A 16,777-nucleotide genomic window follows, 5' to 3' on the forward strand; every position below is an offset into this window, starting at 1 on the left:
GCGTATTAATACCTTGTGCCGAGCTGAATACCATCGCAGGGACAGAAGGAGGCGGATGAAGAAGAGGACAGACTTTACCCTTCCAGTATCTATCAAAACCCATGGGGGACAAAAGATCAGGAGAACTCAAAGCAACGAAGGAAGAGGTGGAGGAGCACCTTTGTGGAGTCCACAGTGACCTCAGGCATGAAAAGGAGCTGGAAGAGATGTCAAAACTCGTCAAACCAATGAAGCCACCATCCCCTTCGAGGTGTCCGAACCCAGCTGGCAGGAGATTACTTTCTCAAGAAGGCCAGGGGAAGATCAGCACCAAGGTCTAATGGTATTCAGTACAAGGCTGCTGAAAGTGGCATGGAGGAAAAATTATCTTGCAGAAAGCTGGCAAGTTGCTGAGGGCTGTTTCATTCCTAAAGAAGATAACTCCACAAACATCAAGCAATTCCGAACCATCTCACTCCTCAATGTGGAAGGTAAAATCTTATTTGGAATCCAGGCAAAGAGGTTGACAACATTCATGTTGGACAACTACATCGACACATCCATACAAAAGGGCAGAGTTCCAGCTGTCCGGCTGCCTTGAACACACAATCTTCATCTCAAAGATCGAGGATGCAAAGCGGAACCAAGAAGGCCTGGCAGTCCTGTGGCTGGACCTAACCAATGCCTATAGAACCATACCCCACAAGCTGGTGCAAACCCCACTCATGTACCTGCAAGATTCCAGAAGCTCCTCCAATGCTACTTCAAGATGCGCTTCACAAGTGGAGAGGCTGGAGGTAGGTATTGTGGCCGGGTGCACTCTCAATCATTTTGTTTTCTACAGCTATGAACTTCCTCGTTAAATCAGCAGAGAAGCTCAGACAGGGTGCAGTACCGGCAAGCGGCGTCCAGCAGGCACCAATCAGAGCATTCTTGGACGATCTGAAAATGAAGTCAGCTCCAGAAGGCTGATTTTGGAGGATCTGGAAGAGCTCATCAAATGGGCCAGAATGGAGTTCAAGTCTGCAGTCAAGAAGCCTAGTCCTGAAAAAGCGACAATTCAAAATCAAAATCAGAGAGGAGACCATTCCCACCATCAGAGAGAAGCCTGTGAAGAGCCTGGGAAAGTGGTACAGTGCCGATCTCAATGACAAAGATTGTGTGAAAGTGATGTTCTTTCAAGCCGACAAGTGGATGACATCTCTGGAGAAGAGCGGCCTAACAGGAAAGTTTAAGGCATAGGGCTACCAACACTGGGTACTTCCTAAACTCCTCTGGCCACTGCATGTCTATGAAGTAGCTATTTCAACAGTGGAGGCACGAGACAGGAAAATTAACCACTTCCTCAGGAGATGGCTGGTCGTCCCAAGAATTTTCTGCTCCATCGACAGCTAGAATGAGAAAAAAATGAGGAATAGCGGTGGAATGTATTGCAGATGTTTTACGGGCTCCTGACCAATTCTGATATTTGTTGTGACTCTTTGCGCTGATATATAAAAATAAAAAAATTACATAATGTTGTCGCCATCGGATTCTTCAATTTCCTCACCCCAGACCAGGCCCTAATCCCCAACACTCGGAAAGAAAGAGACGGTGATATAGAGGCCAACGTGCAGGAACCAATAAATACTTATTTTCCACCATAATTTGCAAATAAATTCATTAAAAATCCTACAATGTGATTTTCTGGATTTTTTTCTAATTTTGTCTGTCATAGTTGAAGTGTACCTATGATGAAAATTACAGGCCTCTCTCACCTTTTTAAGTGGGAGAACTTGCACAATTGGTGGCTGACTAAATACTTTTTTGCCCCACTGTATATCTAAAGTAAAACTAGTCCTATATCGACATAACCTGAAAGGCCGCTCAGCAAGGAAGAAGCCACTGCTCCAGAAACGCCATAAAAATCCAGACTACGGGTTGCAACTGCACATGGGGACAAAGATCATACTTTTTGGAGAAATGTCCTCTGGTCTGACGAAACAAAAATAGAACTGTTTGGCCATAATGACCATTGTTATGTTTGGAGGAAAAAGGGGGAGGCTTGCAAGCCGAAGAACACCATACCAACCGTGAAGCACGGCGGGTGGCAGCATCATGTTGTAGGGGTGCTTTGCTGCAGGAAGGACTGGTGCACTTCACAAAATAGATGGCATCATGAGGTAGGAAAATTATGTGGATATATTGAAGCAACATCTCAAGACATCAGTCAAAAATGGCTTAAGGACAACAAAGTCAAGGTATTGGAGTGGCCATCACAAAGCCCTGACCTCAATCCTATAGAACATTTGTGGGCAGAACTGAAAAAGCATGTGCGAGCAAGGAGGCCTACAAACCTGACTCAGTTACACTAGCTCTGTCAGGAGGAATGGGCCAAAATTCACCCAACTTATTATTGGAAGCTTGTGGAAGGCTACCAGAAACGTGTGACCCAAGTTAAACAATTTAAAGGCAATGCTACCAAATACTTATTGAGTGCATGTAAACTTCTGACCCACTGGGAATGTGATGAAATAAAAGCTGAAATAAATAATTCTCTCTACTATTATTCTGACATTTCACATTCTTAAAAGAAAGTGGTGATCCTAACTGCCCTAAAACAGGGAATCTTTACTAGGATTAAATGTCAGGAATTGTGAAAAACTGAGTTTAAATGTATTTGGCTAAGGTGTATGTAAACTTCCGACTTCAACTGTACGTACATATCCCCAACAGAAGCCATGGATTACAGGCAACATCTACACTGAGCTAAAGGCTAGAGTTGACGCTTTCAAGGAGAGGGACACTAACCCAGATGCAAATAACAAATCCTGCTATACCATTCAAACCATCAAAAAGGCAAAGTGTCATTACAAGACTAAGATCAAATCCTACTACATCGGCTCTGACGCTGATCGGATGTGGCAGGGCTTGCAAACCATCACAAATTACAAAGGGAGACCCAGCCGTGAGCTGCCAAGTGACACGAGCCTACTAACCTACCAGACAAGTTAAATGCCTTCTATACTCGCTTTGAGGAAAGCAACACTGAACCATGCGTGAGAGTACCAGCTGTTCTAGATGACAGTGATCACGGTCTTCGTAACCAATGCGAGTAAGACCTTTAAACAGGTTACATTCCCCAGAAAGAAAAACAAAATGTTGCTCAAACAGAAGGGGGAACTAACAAAGAGTCACTGACCACAACCAAAACAAAACTGTTGGGATTTTAGGAGGGGTTCACAAAATTTTCCCAAGAAGAGGCAAACAAAACAAAAACCCACACCAAACTTAAAGACAGGAAGCAAAGCAAAAAGTGGAGCAAAACAGGGAAGATCAGATAAAGGATTGTTTATCTACAAATCAAATAGGGAGAGCCAACTAAAGGTGTTAACTTTCCATGTCTCTCAAGACAACTTGAGCACTGGACCAGCCACTCTTAAATATTACCTGGGACAGCACAGGTAAAACACCTTACGACTAACGAGATGAACAAGCCAGCACAGGTGGAATACATACTATCGAGGAGACACCAATCAGTGCGAAAGTGCTAACGCCCAACCTCAAAATATAAATGGAAAAACCAAAGCCTGTCACAAGGTTAACATTCACAGGGCCGCAGGGCAGATGACCCGCTGGCAAGTGTCTTCACTGACATTTTCAACCTCTTCCTGACCCCAGTCTAACACCTACAAGCAGAACACCATAGTCCCTGTGCCCAAGAACGCCAAAAAAACCTGTCTAAATTAGCACTCACTTCTGTAGCCATAAAATGTTTTGAAAGACTGGTCATGGCTCACATCAACACAATCATACCAGACATCCTTGACTCACTCCAATTCGCCTACCTCCACAATAGATCCACAGATGATGCAATCTCTATTGCACTCCACATTGCCCTTTCCCACTTGGACAAAAGGAAGACCTACGTAAGACTGCCATTTATTGACTATAGTTCAGCGTTCAACATCAGGTGGTGAGAATAGGCAACAACATATCCGCCACTCTGACCCTCAACACAGGGCCCCTCAGGGGTGCGTGCTTAGTACGCTCCTGTACTCCCTGTTCATCCTCCCTGTTTTTTTATTTTCTTTTGTGTTATTGACTGTACGTTTGTTTATGTGTAACTCTATGTTGTTGTTTTTGTCACACTGCTTTGCTTTATCTTGGCCAGTGTCATGACGTTGGCCTGGGGGATAGGTTTATGACAGTCATAAATACCTCTTCCCCCCTTTTTCCTCTCTCTACTCTACTGAGGTTACATTTGCAAAACCCTTGGTTAACATAGAGATTCTGGGAACATCAGAAGGTGGGGGGAAATGAACTATATTCTGGTAATCCGAACAATTGAACAGATGCGGTGGTACTTAATGAATATGATGTCAGTTCGGTTGTCATCCGAGACATTCTCATCAATGATAAGATGACATAAACTCGACAGTGGAAAGTCTACACATCAGAGTTATCGGATTCACATGGAATTCTTGTTCAATATAAATGTTTGAATATGAAATTATTTGTGATGGGATGAAATGTGATTTTATCTTCTAAGATGTGAGATTTGGGTTTTCATAAAATAGGGCTCTGCTCAATCAGTGGCCCGCCCCTGTGAAGGGACATGGGCTATAAAACTTTTCAAACACGCCCTCCTCTCCCTTCCTATATAAGCCCTTGACGACAATATAACTTCCTGTTCCGAGGATGTAGGACGACGGTCCGATGTCAGAATGGTTCAGATAATAACTACAGAATGAAGCCAACATCAGCGTGAGCTTTGGTTGCGAATGGTATGAACTTTGAACTCTTATTCACTACAGAGGTGATACCTCCTAGCCATTGAGTTAGCAACAGCAACTGCAAATGCAGGTTAGGAAGGAACAGACAGAGTATCCGGTCCACCCACACAACAATGTTACTACAACGTATCCAATTGACAACCAGAGACATTCTTCAAAGGACTCGGTTGGGCAACACAGCCTTCCATCTACCACCAACCTACCGAAGCGCAGCTCAGAGTAAATATTTATTGCATTTTCCTTTTCCAAATGGGCGGAAATTTAGAATGCACAAGATACTGTATTTACAATAGCACAGCTTCGGCCTTTGTTCCTCAGTCTTCCCGCTCCTTCACTCAAACCCAGCCCCTTTTCTTTTGTGTAACAAGCTGTCATATCTGTTCCGCCCGCTAGGGACGTTTTCCTTTATGACGTAATTCGTAATCAATATAACTGATTTAATTATGTGTATGTGTAATTCTGTGTGATTAGTTAGGTATATAGTAAATAAATAATTAAACCCAATTTTGTATTGCTGATTCAAATTGTTAGCCAGGGTTCGTGCAGATAACCAAGAATTTATAACTTTCAGATGAGACTGAATTAAGATGACGATTGATATTGACTGCTATTGATGTAAAATATTACTAGGTCGTTAAGAGTTTATTCGGAAGATAACAGCTCTATACATATTATGTTGTGATGCCCGACTCTCTAGTTAATTACATTTACATGATTAGCTCAATCAGGTGATATTAATTACGGATAAATTATTTTATAGAATAGCATGTCATATCACTTAATCCGGCATAGCCAAAGACACGACACCAGGTTGCAGTTGTAAATGAGAACTTGTTCTCAACTGGCCTACCTGGTTAAATAAAGGTGAAATAAAAAATAAATAAAAAACCCACGACTGCGTGGCCAACCACGACTCCAAACACCATCATTAAGTTACCGATGACATGACGTGGTAGGCCTGATCACCGACGATGATCAGACAGCATAAAAGGAATTCAGAGACCTGCCAGTCTGGTGCCAGGAAAACAATCTCTTCCTCAACGTCAGCAAGACAAAGGAGCTGATCGTAGACTACAGGAAACGGAGGGCCGAGCACGCCCCCATTCACATCGGCGGGGCTGTAGTGGAGCGGGTCAAGACCTGCAAGTTCCTCTGTGTCCACATCACTAAGGATCTATCATGGTCAAAACACACTAACACAGTCATGAAGAAGGCACGACACCGCCTCTTCCCCTCAGGAGGCTGAAAAGGTTTGGCATGGGTCCTCAGATCCTCAAAAGGTTCTACAGCTGCACCATGGAGAGCATCTTGACTGGCTGCATCACAGCTTGGTACGGCAACTGCATGGCATCTGATCGCAAGGCGCTACAGAAGGTATTGCGTACGGCCCAGTACATCACTGGGGCCGAGCTCCCTGCCAACCAGGACCTCAATAACAGGCTGTGTCAGAGGAAGGCCATACATTTTTTTAAAGTCTTCCAGCCACCAAAGTCGTAGACTGTTCTCTCTGCTACTGCACAGCAAGCGGTACCAATGCACCAAGTCTGAAAACAACAGGACCCTGAACAGCTTCTACCCCCAAGCAATAAGACTGCTAAATAGTTAGTCCAGGTAGCTATTTGTTTAACCATTTAACTATCTGCATTGACCCTTTTTACACTAACTTTTTTGACTCATCACATACATCTCTGTTACGGCTTACTGTCTGTCACTTTATTCCTAGTTATGTACATATCTACCTTAATTACCTTGTACCCCTGCACATTGACTCGGTACTGGTACCACTTGTATATAGCCAAGTTATTGTTACTCATTGTGAATCTATTATTACTTTAATTATTATGCATTTTATTTTTATATTACTTCTCAATTTTCTCTGCATTGTTGGCAAGGGCCCGTATGTAAACATTTCACTATTAGTTCACACCTGTTGTTTACAAAGCATGTGACAAATACATTTGATTTTATTTGAGAGGTCAGAACGGAGGTGAGAGATTGAGGTCAGATCGGGTCACAAGTGGTCAGCCAGCAGAGCGCTCATACAGGCGGAGCAACGGCAACAACAGACTGACATTGTTGGGTCGGTAAACCAAGGCAGACTGGGTCTGGTATGCAGAACCAGGTCAAGCTGGAAGAAAGCAGAGTGCTGAGGCATGGTGCAGAGGGAGATCACAATGGCTGAGGAAGAAAGCAGGCATGTCAGAGCTGTAGCCATGAAAAAATAGGGCAGCTGGACACGTCGAGAGAGTATGCGAGACAGGGCATTCACCTGGCAACACTTCTAGAACATGAAAGGACAGCAGAATAAGTTTCTGGCTTGCTCTGTGTACAATGTTTTGCCCACACCAAAAATCTCCACATGTGGAGCACAGCTGCACAATATGTGGATGACAAGCCTATCTCAAGTATGTGCTCTCCTACTGCAAAGCAGGTCTGACCAATGGTTATCGTTCTCTAGTCTAGAGGCACCAAGCAGGTGGTCCTCATTTTGCTCGGCTACAGGGGCTTCGCAGGCCAATCACTCTGGAGAGCCCTGAGGCTACTAAGCAATGAAGGAGTGGCAAGGAAGAAGCTAGTGGCTGACGTAAGCAAGCAGGCAGAAGTGAACATCCTGTTGGATCTGCCTGAAGTGGAATGAGCGGTGTCAGCGCCAAGGAGGCAGTAAGGAGGCAGGGCAGAGATGAGTGGTGGATCGATGGGGTAGTTCCAGGATGCCAGTTCTGCCGTCAAGCCCCACTAAGGTGTCGCGGCATATAGTGTAGTCTGTAGTTTAGACTGTTTATAGTGTACTCTGTAGTTTTCTTTGCCTGGTATGTACATACTGTATGTGGGTTGAGTAAATTCTGTGTCGATACAGTGCCTTCAGAAAGTATTCACACCACTTAACTTAAAAAATATATATAAATTGTGCTACAGCCTGAATTTAAAATGTATTAAATGTATATGTATTTGTCACTGACCTACACACAATACCCCATAATGTCAAACTGGAAATATGTTTTTTTTGTAAACAATTTTTACAAATGAATTCAAAATGAAAAGCTGAAATGTCTTTTCTCAATAATTATTCAACTCCTTCGTTATGGCAAGCCTAAATAAGTTCAGGAGTCACATAATAGTGTTTAACATGATTTTTGAAGAATTTTGAAAAGAAAAATGGGCAAATGTTGCACAATCCAGGTTTGGAAAACTCTTAGAGACTTACTCAGAAAGACTCACAACTGTGATTAGTGCCAAAGGTGCTGCATTGACTTGTGTTGACTTAGGGGTGTGAAAACTTATGTAAATTGTGGCAGCACAATGTATTTCATGTATTTTCAAACACCATAATATAAATCAATTGAATTAATCTAAAATATCAGAAATAAATCGTAAATGATAAAAGCCAGTGAAATGATTTGAGCACAGAAGTAAGCCCCAACAAGCTTCACATGTGCATTGAGAGTGAGAGTGGGTAAGACCTTAACTACATAAAGGAATATTAGACTGAATATAGCCATAATATAGACAACGACAAAGGAGAATAGAATTCGAAAAATTTGAAAAATACATCCAGTGTGTGGATGGCAACAGTGCATTTGGAAAGTATTCAGACCCCTTGACTTTTTCCACGTCGTTACATTACAGCCATATTCTAAAATTGATTAAACCAGTTTTTTTCTTCATCACTCTACACACAATACCCCATAATGACAAAGCAAAAATGGTTTCTCCCATTCTTCTCTGCAAATCCTCTCAAGCTCTGTCAGGTTGGATGGGGATCGTCGCTGCACAGCTATTTTGGGGTCTTTCTAGAAATGTTCTATCGGATTCAAGTCCGGGCTCTGGCTGGGCCACTAAAGGACATTCAGAATCTTGTCCCGAAGCCACTCCGACATTGTCTTGGCTGTCTGCTTAGGGTCGTTGTCCTGTTGGAAGGTGAACCTTTGCCCCAGTCTGAGGTCCTGAGTGCTCTGGAGCAGGTTTTCATGAAGGATCTCTCTGTACTTTGCTTTGTTCATCTTTCCCTTGATTCTGACTAGGGTCCCAGTCCCTGCTGATGAAAAACATCCCCACATCATGATGCTGCCACCACCATGCATCACCGTAGGGATGGTGCCAGATTTCCTCCAGATGTGATGCTTGGCATTCAGGCCAAAAAGGTTTGTGATAGGCCTTCAATTAAATTGTTATAGCCTACAGTTAACAATAACAGGAAAAAATACATTCAATCACCAAAATAAAATGAAGAGATACTAAAATGTCACAATGAAACTTAATTGACTACCGTCTGTAAGCTGTTAGTGTCTTAATGACCGTTCCACAGGTGAATGTTCATTAATTGTTTATGGTTCATTGAACATGCATGGGAAACAGTGTTTAAACTCTTTACAGTGAAGATCTGTGAAGTTATTTGTATTTTTACGAATTATCTTTGAAAGACAGGGTCCTGAAAAAGGGACGTTTCATTTTTTTGCTGAGTTTATATTTGGCAAATAAAAGTGATTCTGATTCGGAGTGTCTTGGAGGAAGAAGGAGAAACGTTTGCGGTGCCATCCGGCTCACAGAAGGATGCCGGCTCACAGCAATGACCCCATCATATTTTAGATAGTTAGAGAATTACTTAGTTGTTGTTAAAACCATCATGGTGGACATAAATATGATGTTGTGGGTAGAAACAAGTCAGCTATGACTTATGGCAAAAGCCATCATCAGACAAACCTGACTAAACTATTTTGATGTGTACAGCAGGTGTTTGTTAGTGTGTTGGTATGTGTAGGTATATTTAGTAGGCCTTAAGAGTATATTGGTTATAAATCGCTGTCGGTATATAGAGAATAGTGTAAGATCAGATGTAATATATACTAAAGAGAGTCTCAATGAAAGTCTTAGAAAAAAAAAGTCCCATTTTGTGTTTATTATTTAAACAAACAAGTTTTAAATACACCATATGATAAACACACAGACACCTCTCAATCGGCATGATAATGTGATAAACTGCATTCATTTTCTCATTAAAAATGTCTTGGGAAAGTAGTTAAATTGAAGTAATGAAATAGGCATTTGTGAACATCATATTGCCTACAGAGTAAAACACAATATGTAAGACTTTTTAGGCTTCTATATGCCTTATAAATCACACAATGCCTGGAAGCAATATTCTACGCAGGAATATTCAACACTGAAATCTGTTACTCTCGTTATTCCAAATGCATCTGTGGATATTTTTATGCTGACAATGAACATGTATATTTCTCTTTAATGCAGTGTTTGATCTAAACATCAGAACCTATCGAGTGGAATGATTACTTTCTATGTTAGAGTGGAATGGTTTTTCTGCTGGTGTATCCTGAGGTATCTCCTCTCTGAATGGCCTCTCTCCCGTGTGGACATTGAGGTGCATCTTCAGATGGTGTTGGTGGGAGAACCTCTTCTCACACTGGGGGCAGCTGTAGGGTTTCTCCCCTGTGTGGACCCTCTGGTGCCTCTTCAGGTGGCCAGCCTGAGCAAAGCGCATTTGACACTGGGTACAGCTGAATGGTTTCTCCCCTGTGTGGACCCTTTGGTGCCTCTTCAGGTTGCCGGACTGTGCAAAGCGCATATGACACTGGGTACAGCTGAAAGATTTCACACCTGTGTGAACACTCTTGTTGATCACCCCCTTCTGGGGGCAGCTGAAGCCTTTATTAGAGAACATGCAGAGGAACCGTTTCTCTTTAGTATTGCCTGATGTGTCTCCCCCTTCCTGAGCCTGGGCTCTAGCCCTGTCGTTTGAGTTCAATACCTGATCGAAAAGGACACTGCTGTGTGAATCGGAAGGCCCCATCGACGTGGACACTGGGTTGCGATTCCTGACCGCCTGTAAAGGGGAGTGGGTCATGACATTTGGATTTGTCTCTAAGCTTTCCCTGTAATCTAAGAAATATCTTCCTTGCGAGTGTCCTTCTACTAAGTGAGTCTCGTCTACATTCCATGTCAGAGGAGCATCGCCCTCCACTTTCACAGTTACCTCATCTATAACCTCCCCTTGCTTATCGAGGCAACCTTCAGAGTATACACTACTACTGTACCGGTTCCAGGCCCCTCTAGATAGATCAGCCTGTCTCTCTAAACCCATCTCTGGAGTGTAAGAAGAAGACGAATCATTGCCAGTCTCTAATGTGTCATCTGAGTCCCGATAGGAATGAACCTTCCTCAAACTCGGGTTACCATAAAGTAAATACTCTGAGTCGTGAGGAGGAGGACAGCCCAGCATTTCCTGCCCCAGTGTCTCTGGGTCTGACCTGTTGTCAGATCCTGTGTGTAAGAGCCTTTGTGTTACAGTTAAAGTCTCCAACTTGAGGACGGCGTTCAGCGTTCCACTGACCTCCGTGATGCTGCGTTCAGTCCTGGTCTGGGGCACTGCAGCGGTGGCGAGGTCTTCCGTGACTACAGGGTGCGCCACTCCAGCCACTGCTCCAGACTGGATGTCTCTGCTGTGCTGTGGGTCCTCCTCTCCTTCAGACCTCTCCAGCTTGACCCCAGGACCTGCAGCTTCTGCAGACTAAAACAAGAAGAGAGGAGGTTATTATCGGTACATGAGTTGAATTGGATAACAATGCCGTAGGGAAGTCTCACAAGCTCCCCTATGGCAGATAAATAAGGATGTAAATGTAAGCCAATTAAAAGCTGAAGGGAGCCTTTCTGAAATAAAATGGGCCACAGCTGATGTACTGTCATTTTTAATGTTTTACTGTGACACAAACCTCTATCACAATAACGTCCTGGGTTGAGGTTCCATTTTCTTCACCTATAGCTATGGGTTGGTCATCTCTCCATGTATTGTGTCCCACTGGCTTCACAAAGCTCCTGTGGCCTCCAGCGAGATGTCCTTCACCTAAGAGAGTGATTGAGGGAAAGGGGATGGTTAAGTTATATTGTACAATGTCTACAATTGGCAAGGATGTAAGCTAACACTTCTCATAACTTCTTGATATACTATTTATTGTTCCATTCCATGCATCACATTGTTTTAATTGAGTATGAAAATAGGAAATTCAGTAAATCAAGAATTTGGATAGAATATGATATTGTTTCTTTGTGCAAGAAGTTGTTCTTAACTGACCTGCCTGGTAAAGTAAAGGTAAAATAAATTGTGCAAGATAGCTCAGAAATCAGGGGAAGTATTGTTGCATACTGTAGCTACCCTGGATTTATAAGCGTGGATAGACTGCCACTTGAGCATGCTTTTGGGGCACAGTCGATTTCCGCAGGGCTACAGGCCAGAAGGTTGATGGTTCGCGCCGCACTACCTGCCTGTTTCATTACACTGGTGTCAGAAGTGATACGAGTCGGACATCGCATCCACAACAGTGCGTGTATGAGCATGTGCACCACTACTCCTCTTGCCTACAGTACCAGTCAAAAGTTTGGACACACCTACTCATTCAAGGGTTTTTCTTTATTTTTACTATTTTCTACATTGTAGAATAATAGTGAAGACATCAAAACTATGAAATAACACATGGAATCATGTAGTAACCAAAAGAAGTGTTATAAAATATATTTTGATTTGTTTATTTGAGATTCTTCAAAGTAGCCACCCTTTGCCTTGATGACATCTTCGCACACTCTTGGCATTCTCTCAACCAGCTTCATGAGGTAGTCACCTGGAATGCATTTCAATTAACAGGTGTGCCTTCTTAAAAGTTAATTTGTGAAATGTATTTTCTTCTTAATGCATTTGAGCCAATCAGTTGTGTTGTGTCAAGGTAGGAGTGGTATACAGAATATAGCCCTACTTGGTAAAGGAAACAACAGTCCACCATTACTTGGTCCACCAAGACATGAAGTCCACCAAGACAAGAATGTCAGTCAATCTGGAATATTTCAAGAACTTTTAAAGTTTCTTCAAGTGCAGTTGCAAAAACCATCAAATGCTATGATGAAACTGGCTCTCATGAGGACCGCCTCTGCTGCTGAGGATAAGTTAAGTTGCCAGCCTCAGAAATTGCAGCCCAAATAAATGCTTCACAGAGTTCCAAGTAACAGACACATCTCAACATCAGCGGTTCAGAAGAGACTTTGTGAATCAGGCCTTCATGGTCGAATTGCTGCAAAGAAACCACTTCTAAAGGATACCAATAATAAGAAGAGACTTGCTTGGACCAAGAAACACAAGCAATGGACATTAGACCAGTGGTAATCTGTCCTTTGGTCTGATGAGTCCAAATTTGAGATTTTCAGGTCCAAACGACATGTCTTTGTAATGCAGAGTAGGTGAACGGATATCTCCGCATGTGTGGTTCCCACTGTGAAGCATGGACAAGGTGGTGTGATGGTGTGGGGCACTTTGCTGGTGCCACTGTCCATGATTTATTTAGAATTCAAGGCACACTTAACCAGCATGGCTACCACAGCATTCTGCAGCGATACGCCATCCCACCTTGTCTCATTGCACACTAGCGACTCCTGTGGCAGGCCGGGCGCAGTGCACGCTGACCAGGTCGCCAGGTGTAAGGTGTTTCCTCCGAGACATTGGTGCGGCTGGCTTCCAGCTTGGATGTGCATTGTGTCAAGAAGCAGTGTGGCTTGGTTGTGTTTCAGAGGATGCATGGCTCTCGACCTTTGCCTCTCCCGAGTCCGTACAGGAGTTGCAGCCATGAGACAAGACTGTAACTGCTACCAATTGGATACCAGGAAAAGGGGGTAAAAAAAGGTATGGCTGAGTCCAGTCAGTCAATTTGTGCAGTCTATGTTCAAATGTAACTAAAAGTAATTTATCAAGAGAGGGTCATAAACAATAACTAGCAAGACAGGGGAGTTGTGTGGCGGACCCTGGTTTAAAGTAGCGGATATCTACTCTGCCACTGCCACTTGAGCATGTATCGATTTCCGTGGGGCAATGGACCTGAATGTTAAGGGTTAGAGCTGCACTCCCTGCCTGTTTCTTTACAAAACTATCCAAAAACTGACCAATACCCAATTCTGAGTAACACATGTGCAGAGGCGACACTCCCCTCAGCCGAATGTTAAATGTACCTCTTGCAATTCCTCTGTATCGGTCGAGGATCTTGACACTATTGGGACGACTGGCGAGGACGCGCTCTCTAATTGTCCTTTCTGCGCGCTCCCGTGCCACCTTCAGTTCCAGGAGCTGTAGTTTCCTCCGCAATCCCCTGTTTTCTTTCTGGCTTTGAGTTATTTCCAATCGAAACACTGCATAGTCGTCGTCTACGAGTTTACAGATCTCTGCCACGGCTGCATTTGCTAGCATCTCCATGACGGAGGCTATTTGAGTGTGAAAAACCATACAGTCCGCCATTGTTGTTAGCAGGCAGCTAGCTAGATATCTATCAACCAAGTTCCGTCTCCAACGCGAATTAAAGACTACCTGAGGCAAGTGTGTGCTGCTACTGTCATATTTTGAGTTCCACGGTGTCAATAAACGTCTAAATAACAAAAACGCTAACGTGGAATTTGTTCTTGGTTACTGCACATCCGTTCACTAAGCCTGGTTACGTTAGCTTAACTTCGCACTAAAGAGAAGGCATCTTATTGGTTGGCGTCATAGCTAAAATGCTGTGGTGAAATGGAATAGGAATGCGCGCTGTTTGTTGAATTACGGTACTAACTATTCTATTCATGATCTTCCAAGCTCAACCCAGACTTCTTTAGAACAGTGTGTCAGCAAGAATAGAGTAGAAAATATAATTACTTTATTTAATCCTCCGTAAGGTAAATATTAAACTGTCATTGTTCTAGCCTAGGTTTACTGTCTCTAAAAACAGGTAATCAGACAAGGATGTTTCAAATAAAAAGTTGTAAAAAGTGATTAATGTGTTAATTATCCTCTTACCAAGACACTTCACATGATATGTAGAGCCCTATAAAATCGGACGGAATCACATAATCTATACATTAAAACGTAATTCAACGATATTTAAAATATGAATCATAAGACATAAAGAATGCATGTGATTCGTATTTTCCTACAACTTCCTGAAACATGAACGCCCGTGTGTGTGTGCCTGTGTTTACACTTTGTGTAGCGGTTAGCGAGGATGCTAATGATAACCTTCTTCTGATAGAGATGGAAAGCCTTTCCCAAAAAACTAATTTAAATGTTAACTACAATGTAGCCTATGACGACCTGGCTTGATTATTTGCATCAATCCAGTGGCCATTTGTTTAGCAAACTATGCAATCACATGAGCGCTACAGAAACATCACGACCAAAAGATAGTCTCTTGCTGGTGCACATTTGCATTAAAGGGTAACTACACAAACTAAATATCTTCTATTTTTCCCAGACCTCAGGTGGACTTATCAAATGTTGTTTTTCTATTTAAAAAAAAAGTGATTTCGAGAGAGAACCTGCAAAAAAGGAAACCTGGAAAAACGGTTTTATAGGATTAAGTATGTCAGCTACAGAATGGTTCCCAGATAGCCCCTGTGCACAGCTCAAGCCACACTGCTCCTATTTCGCCCATTGTGGACACTCCTATGTCTGATAAGGTTAGTCAAGAAGGTGAAGCTCATAGTTTGCACTTGAAGAGCCTCTCCTTGTTGTGAACTGTCTGGTGTTCTTTCAAATATTTTGCCCTAACGAACCACTTCAACACGTGCAGCAGGTGTACGGCTTGTCTGTGTCTGTCCTAATCCTCAGCCTCCCACGTCGTGACCCAATGACACCAGAGGAGGTAGAAGCAGGAGCCACCACCCTCTCAGGTGGTTAGTCTTTGAGCTCCCTCCTTGAACTCTTGCCATTGCTTGGGTGTTGTTGGGATTGTGTGCTGTGTTATAGGCTAGGCACCTGGTGTTGAACGCCCATCCTGACTGGCAAGCTGGCGAGCATGGAAACAACTAAGTCAAGAATTATTATGCAGAGTTAGGGGTTCAGCCAAACTCTTTCTTTTGCAAAGGTAGCAACAGCCAAAATAGTCAGTATGCTAGCTCCAAAGCCACAGGCCTGGATAACATTCCTGCAAGGTTTCTTAGAGATTCTGTTGAGCAAATTGGCCCTTGTATTAGGCATATCGTTAATCTCTCTCTTGAACAAGGCATCTTTCCCAGGGATATGAAACAAGCTAAAGGTATACCTCTGTATAAGAAGGGGATAAAGTCTGAACCTGGGAATTATTTGGCCTGTATCTATCCCCAGTGTAACATCAAAGATCCTGGAGAGAGTTGTACATGAGCAAATGTATGAATATGTCAACATAGTCTAATGTATGATTTTCAGTCAGGTTTTAGAAAAACATACTCCACCGATTCATGTCTACTTTACTTGACTGACTTCATCAGGAAAGAGATTGAAGGAAATCTCTGTGGAATGGTACTGCTTGACCTACAAAAGGCTTTTGACACAGTAATCTCGAAATGGAGGCACTGGGGTAATGCAGCATCCCGCTAGGCTGGGTAAAGTCCTATTTATCAGGTAGGGAGCAAGTAGTAGAGGTTAATGGTACACTGTCTCAGGCAAAACGAATGAGTTGTGGCCTTCCGCAGGGGAGCGTGCTTGGGCCTCTACTGTTTTTAGTGTATATTAACGTTATGAAAGATAATTTTCCTTTATGCAAATGACTTCTGGAGTCTCACAAAAGTACAACTATATTGGAGAGCATACTAACAATAGCAAATGGCTTGGAGATAATAAGCTCCCTCTGCACTTAGGGAAAACTGAGGCAATTATTTTTGGATCCAGACCTAAATTGAGTAGGTTTTCTGAAAGCAGAGTGGAGTTAGGGGGTGACTACTAAAACCTCTGTTAGCTACCTGGGATGCATTCTAGATGGAAGTTTGGGAGGTGAGAGGGTGGCCAATAAAGTGCTAGGGAAGGTAAATGCCAGGACTAAGTTTTTGGCTAGAAAGTCCAAGCTGCTTGATAAGGACTCCATGTAAGTGCTAGCCACTGCCCTCATTCAATGCCATTTTGACTACGCTAGTACTTCCTGGTTTGGGGGCTTATCTACACTTACGAAGGGGAAGCTCCAGATAGTCCAGTATAAGCTGATCAGGGTAGTATTGAAGGTGAGTCCATGTACTCACATAGGCAGGAGCTG

General features: G+C 43.0%; 2 protein-coding genes across 3 annotated transcripts in view; both read right to left on the minus strand.

Moving 5' to 3' along the window:
- The window catches only part of LOC110498470, a 29,932-nt gene extending 15,678 nt beyond the window's left edge, over nucleotides 1-14,254 (minus strand). Inside the window, exons 1-3 of one of the 2 annotated variants that reach the window (XM_036953724.1) lie at nucleotides 13,755-14,254; nucleotides 11,480-11,610; nucleotides 11,101-11,277 (exon numbers count right to left, since the gene is read on the minus strand). In XM_036953724.1, coding sequence (XP_036809619.1) covers nucleotides 11,101-11,277; nucleotides 11,480-11,610; nucleotides 13,755-14,037 — 591 coding nt within the window. In that variant the 5' untranslated portion in view covers nucleotides 14,038-14,254. The remainder of the gene's footprint in view (nucleotides 1-11,100; nucleotides 11,278-11,479; nucleotides 11,611-13,754) is intronic. The other variant, XM_021575100.2, reaches the window with a different exon arrangement.
- Nucleotides 1-16,777, minus strand: part of LOC110498503 (zinc finger protein 7) — a 147,492-nt gene that overhangs the window by 122,523 nt on the left and 8,192 nt on the right. The gene's annotated exons all lie outside the window — the stretch shown is intronic.

Source organism: Oncorhynchus mykiss, chromosome 19, assembly GCF_013265735.2.
Source record: "Oncorhynchus mykiss isolate Arlee chromosome 19, USDA_OmykA_1.1, whole genome shotgun sequence".
NCBI classification, from domain to species: Eukaryota; Metazoa; Chordata; class Actinopteri; order Salmoniformes; family Salmonidae; genus Oncorhynchus; species Oncorhynchus mykiss.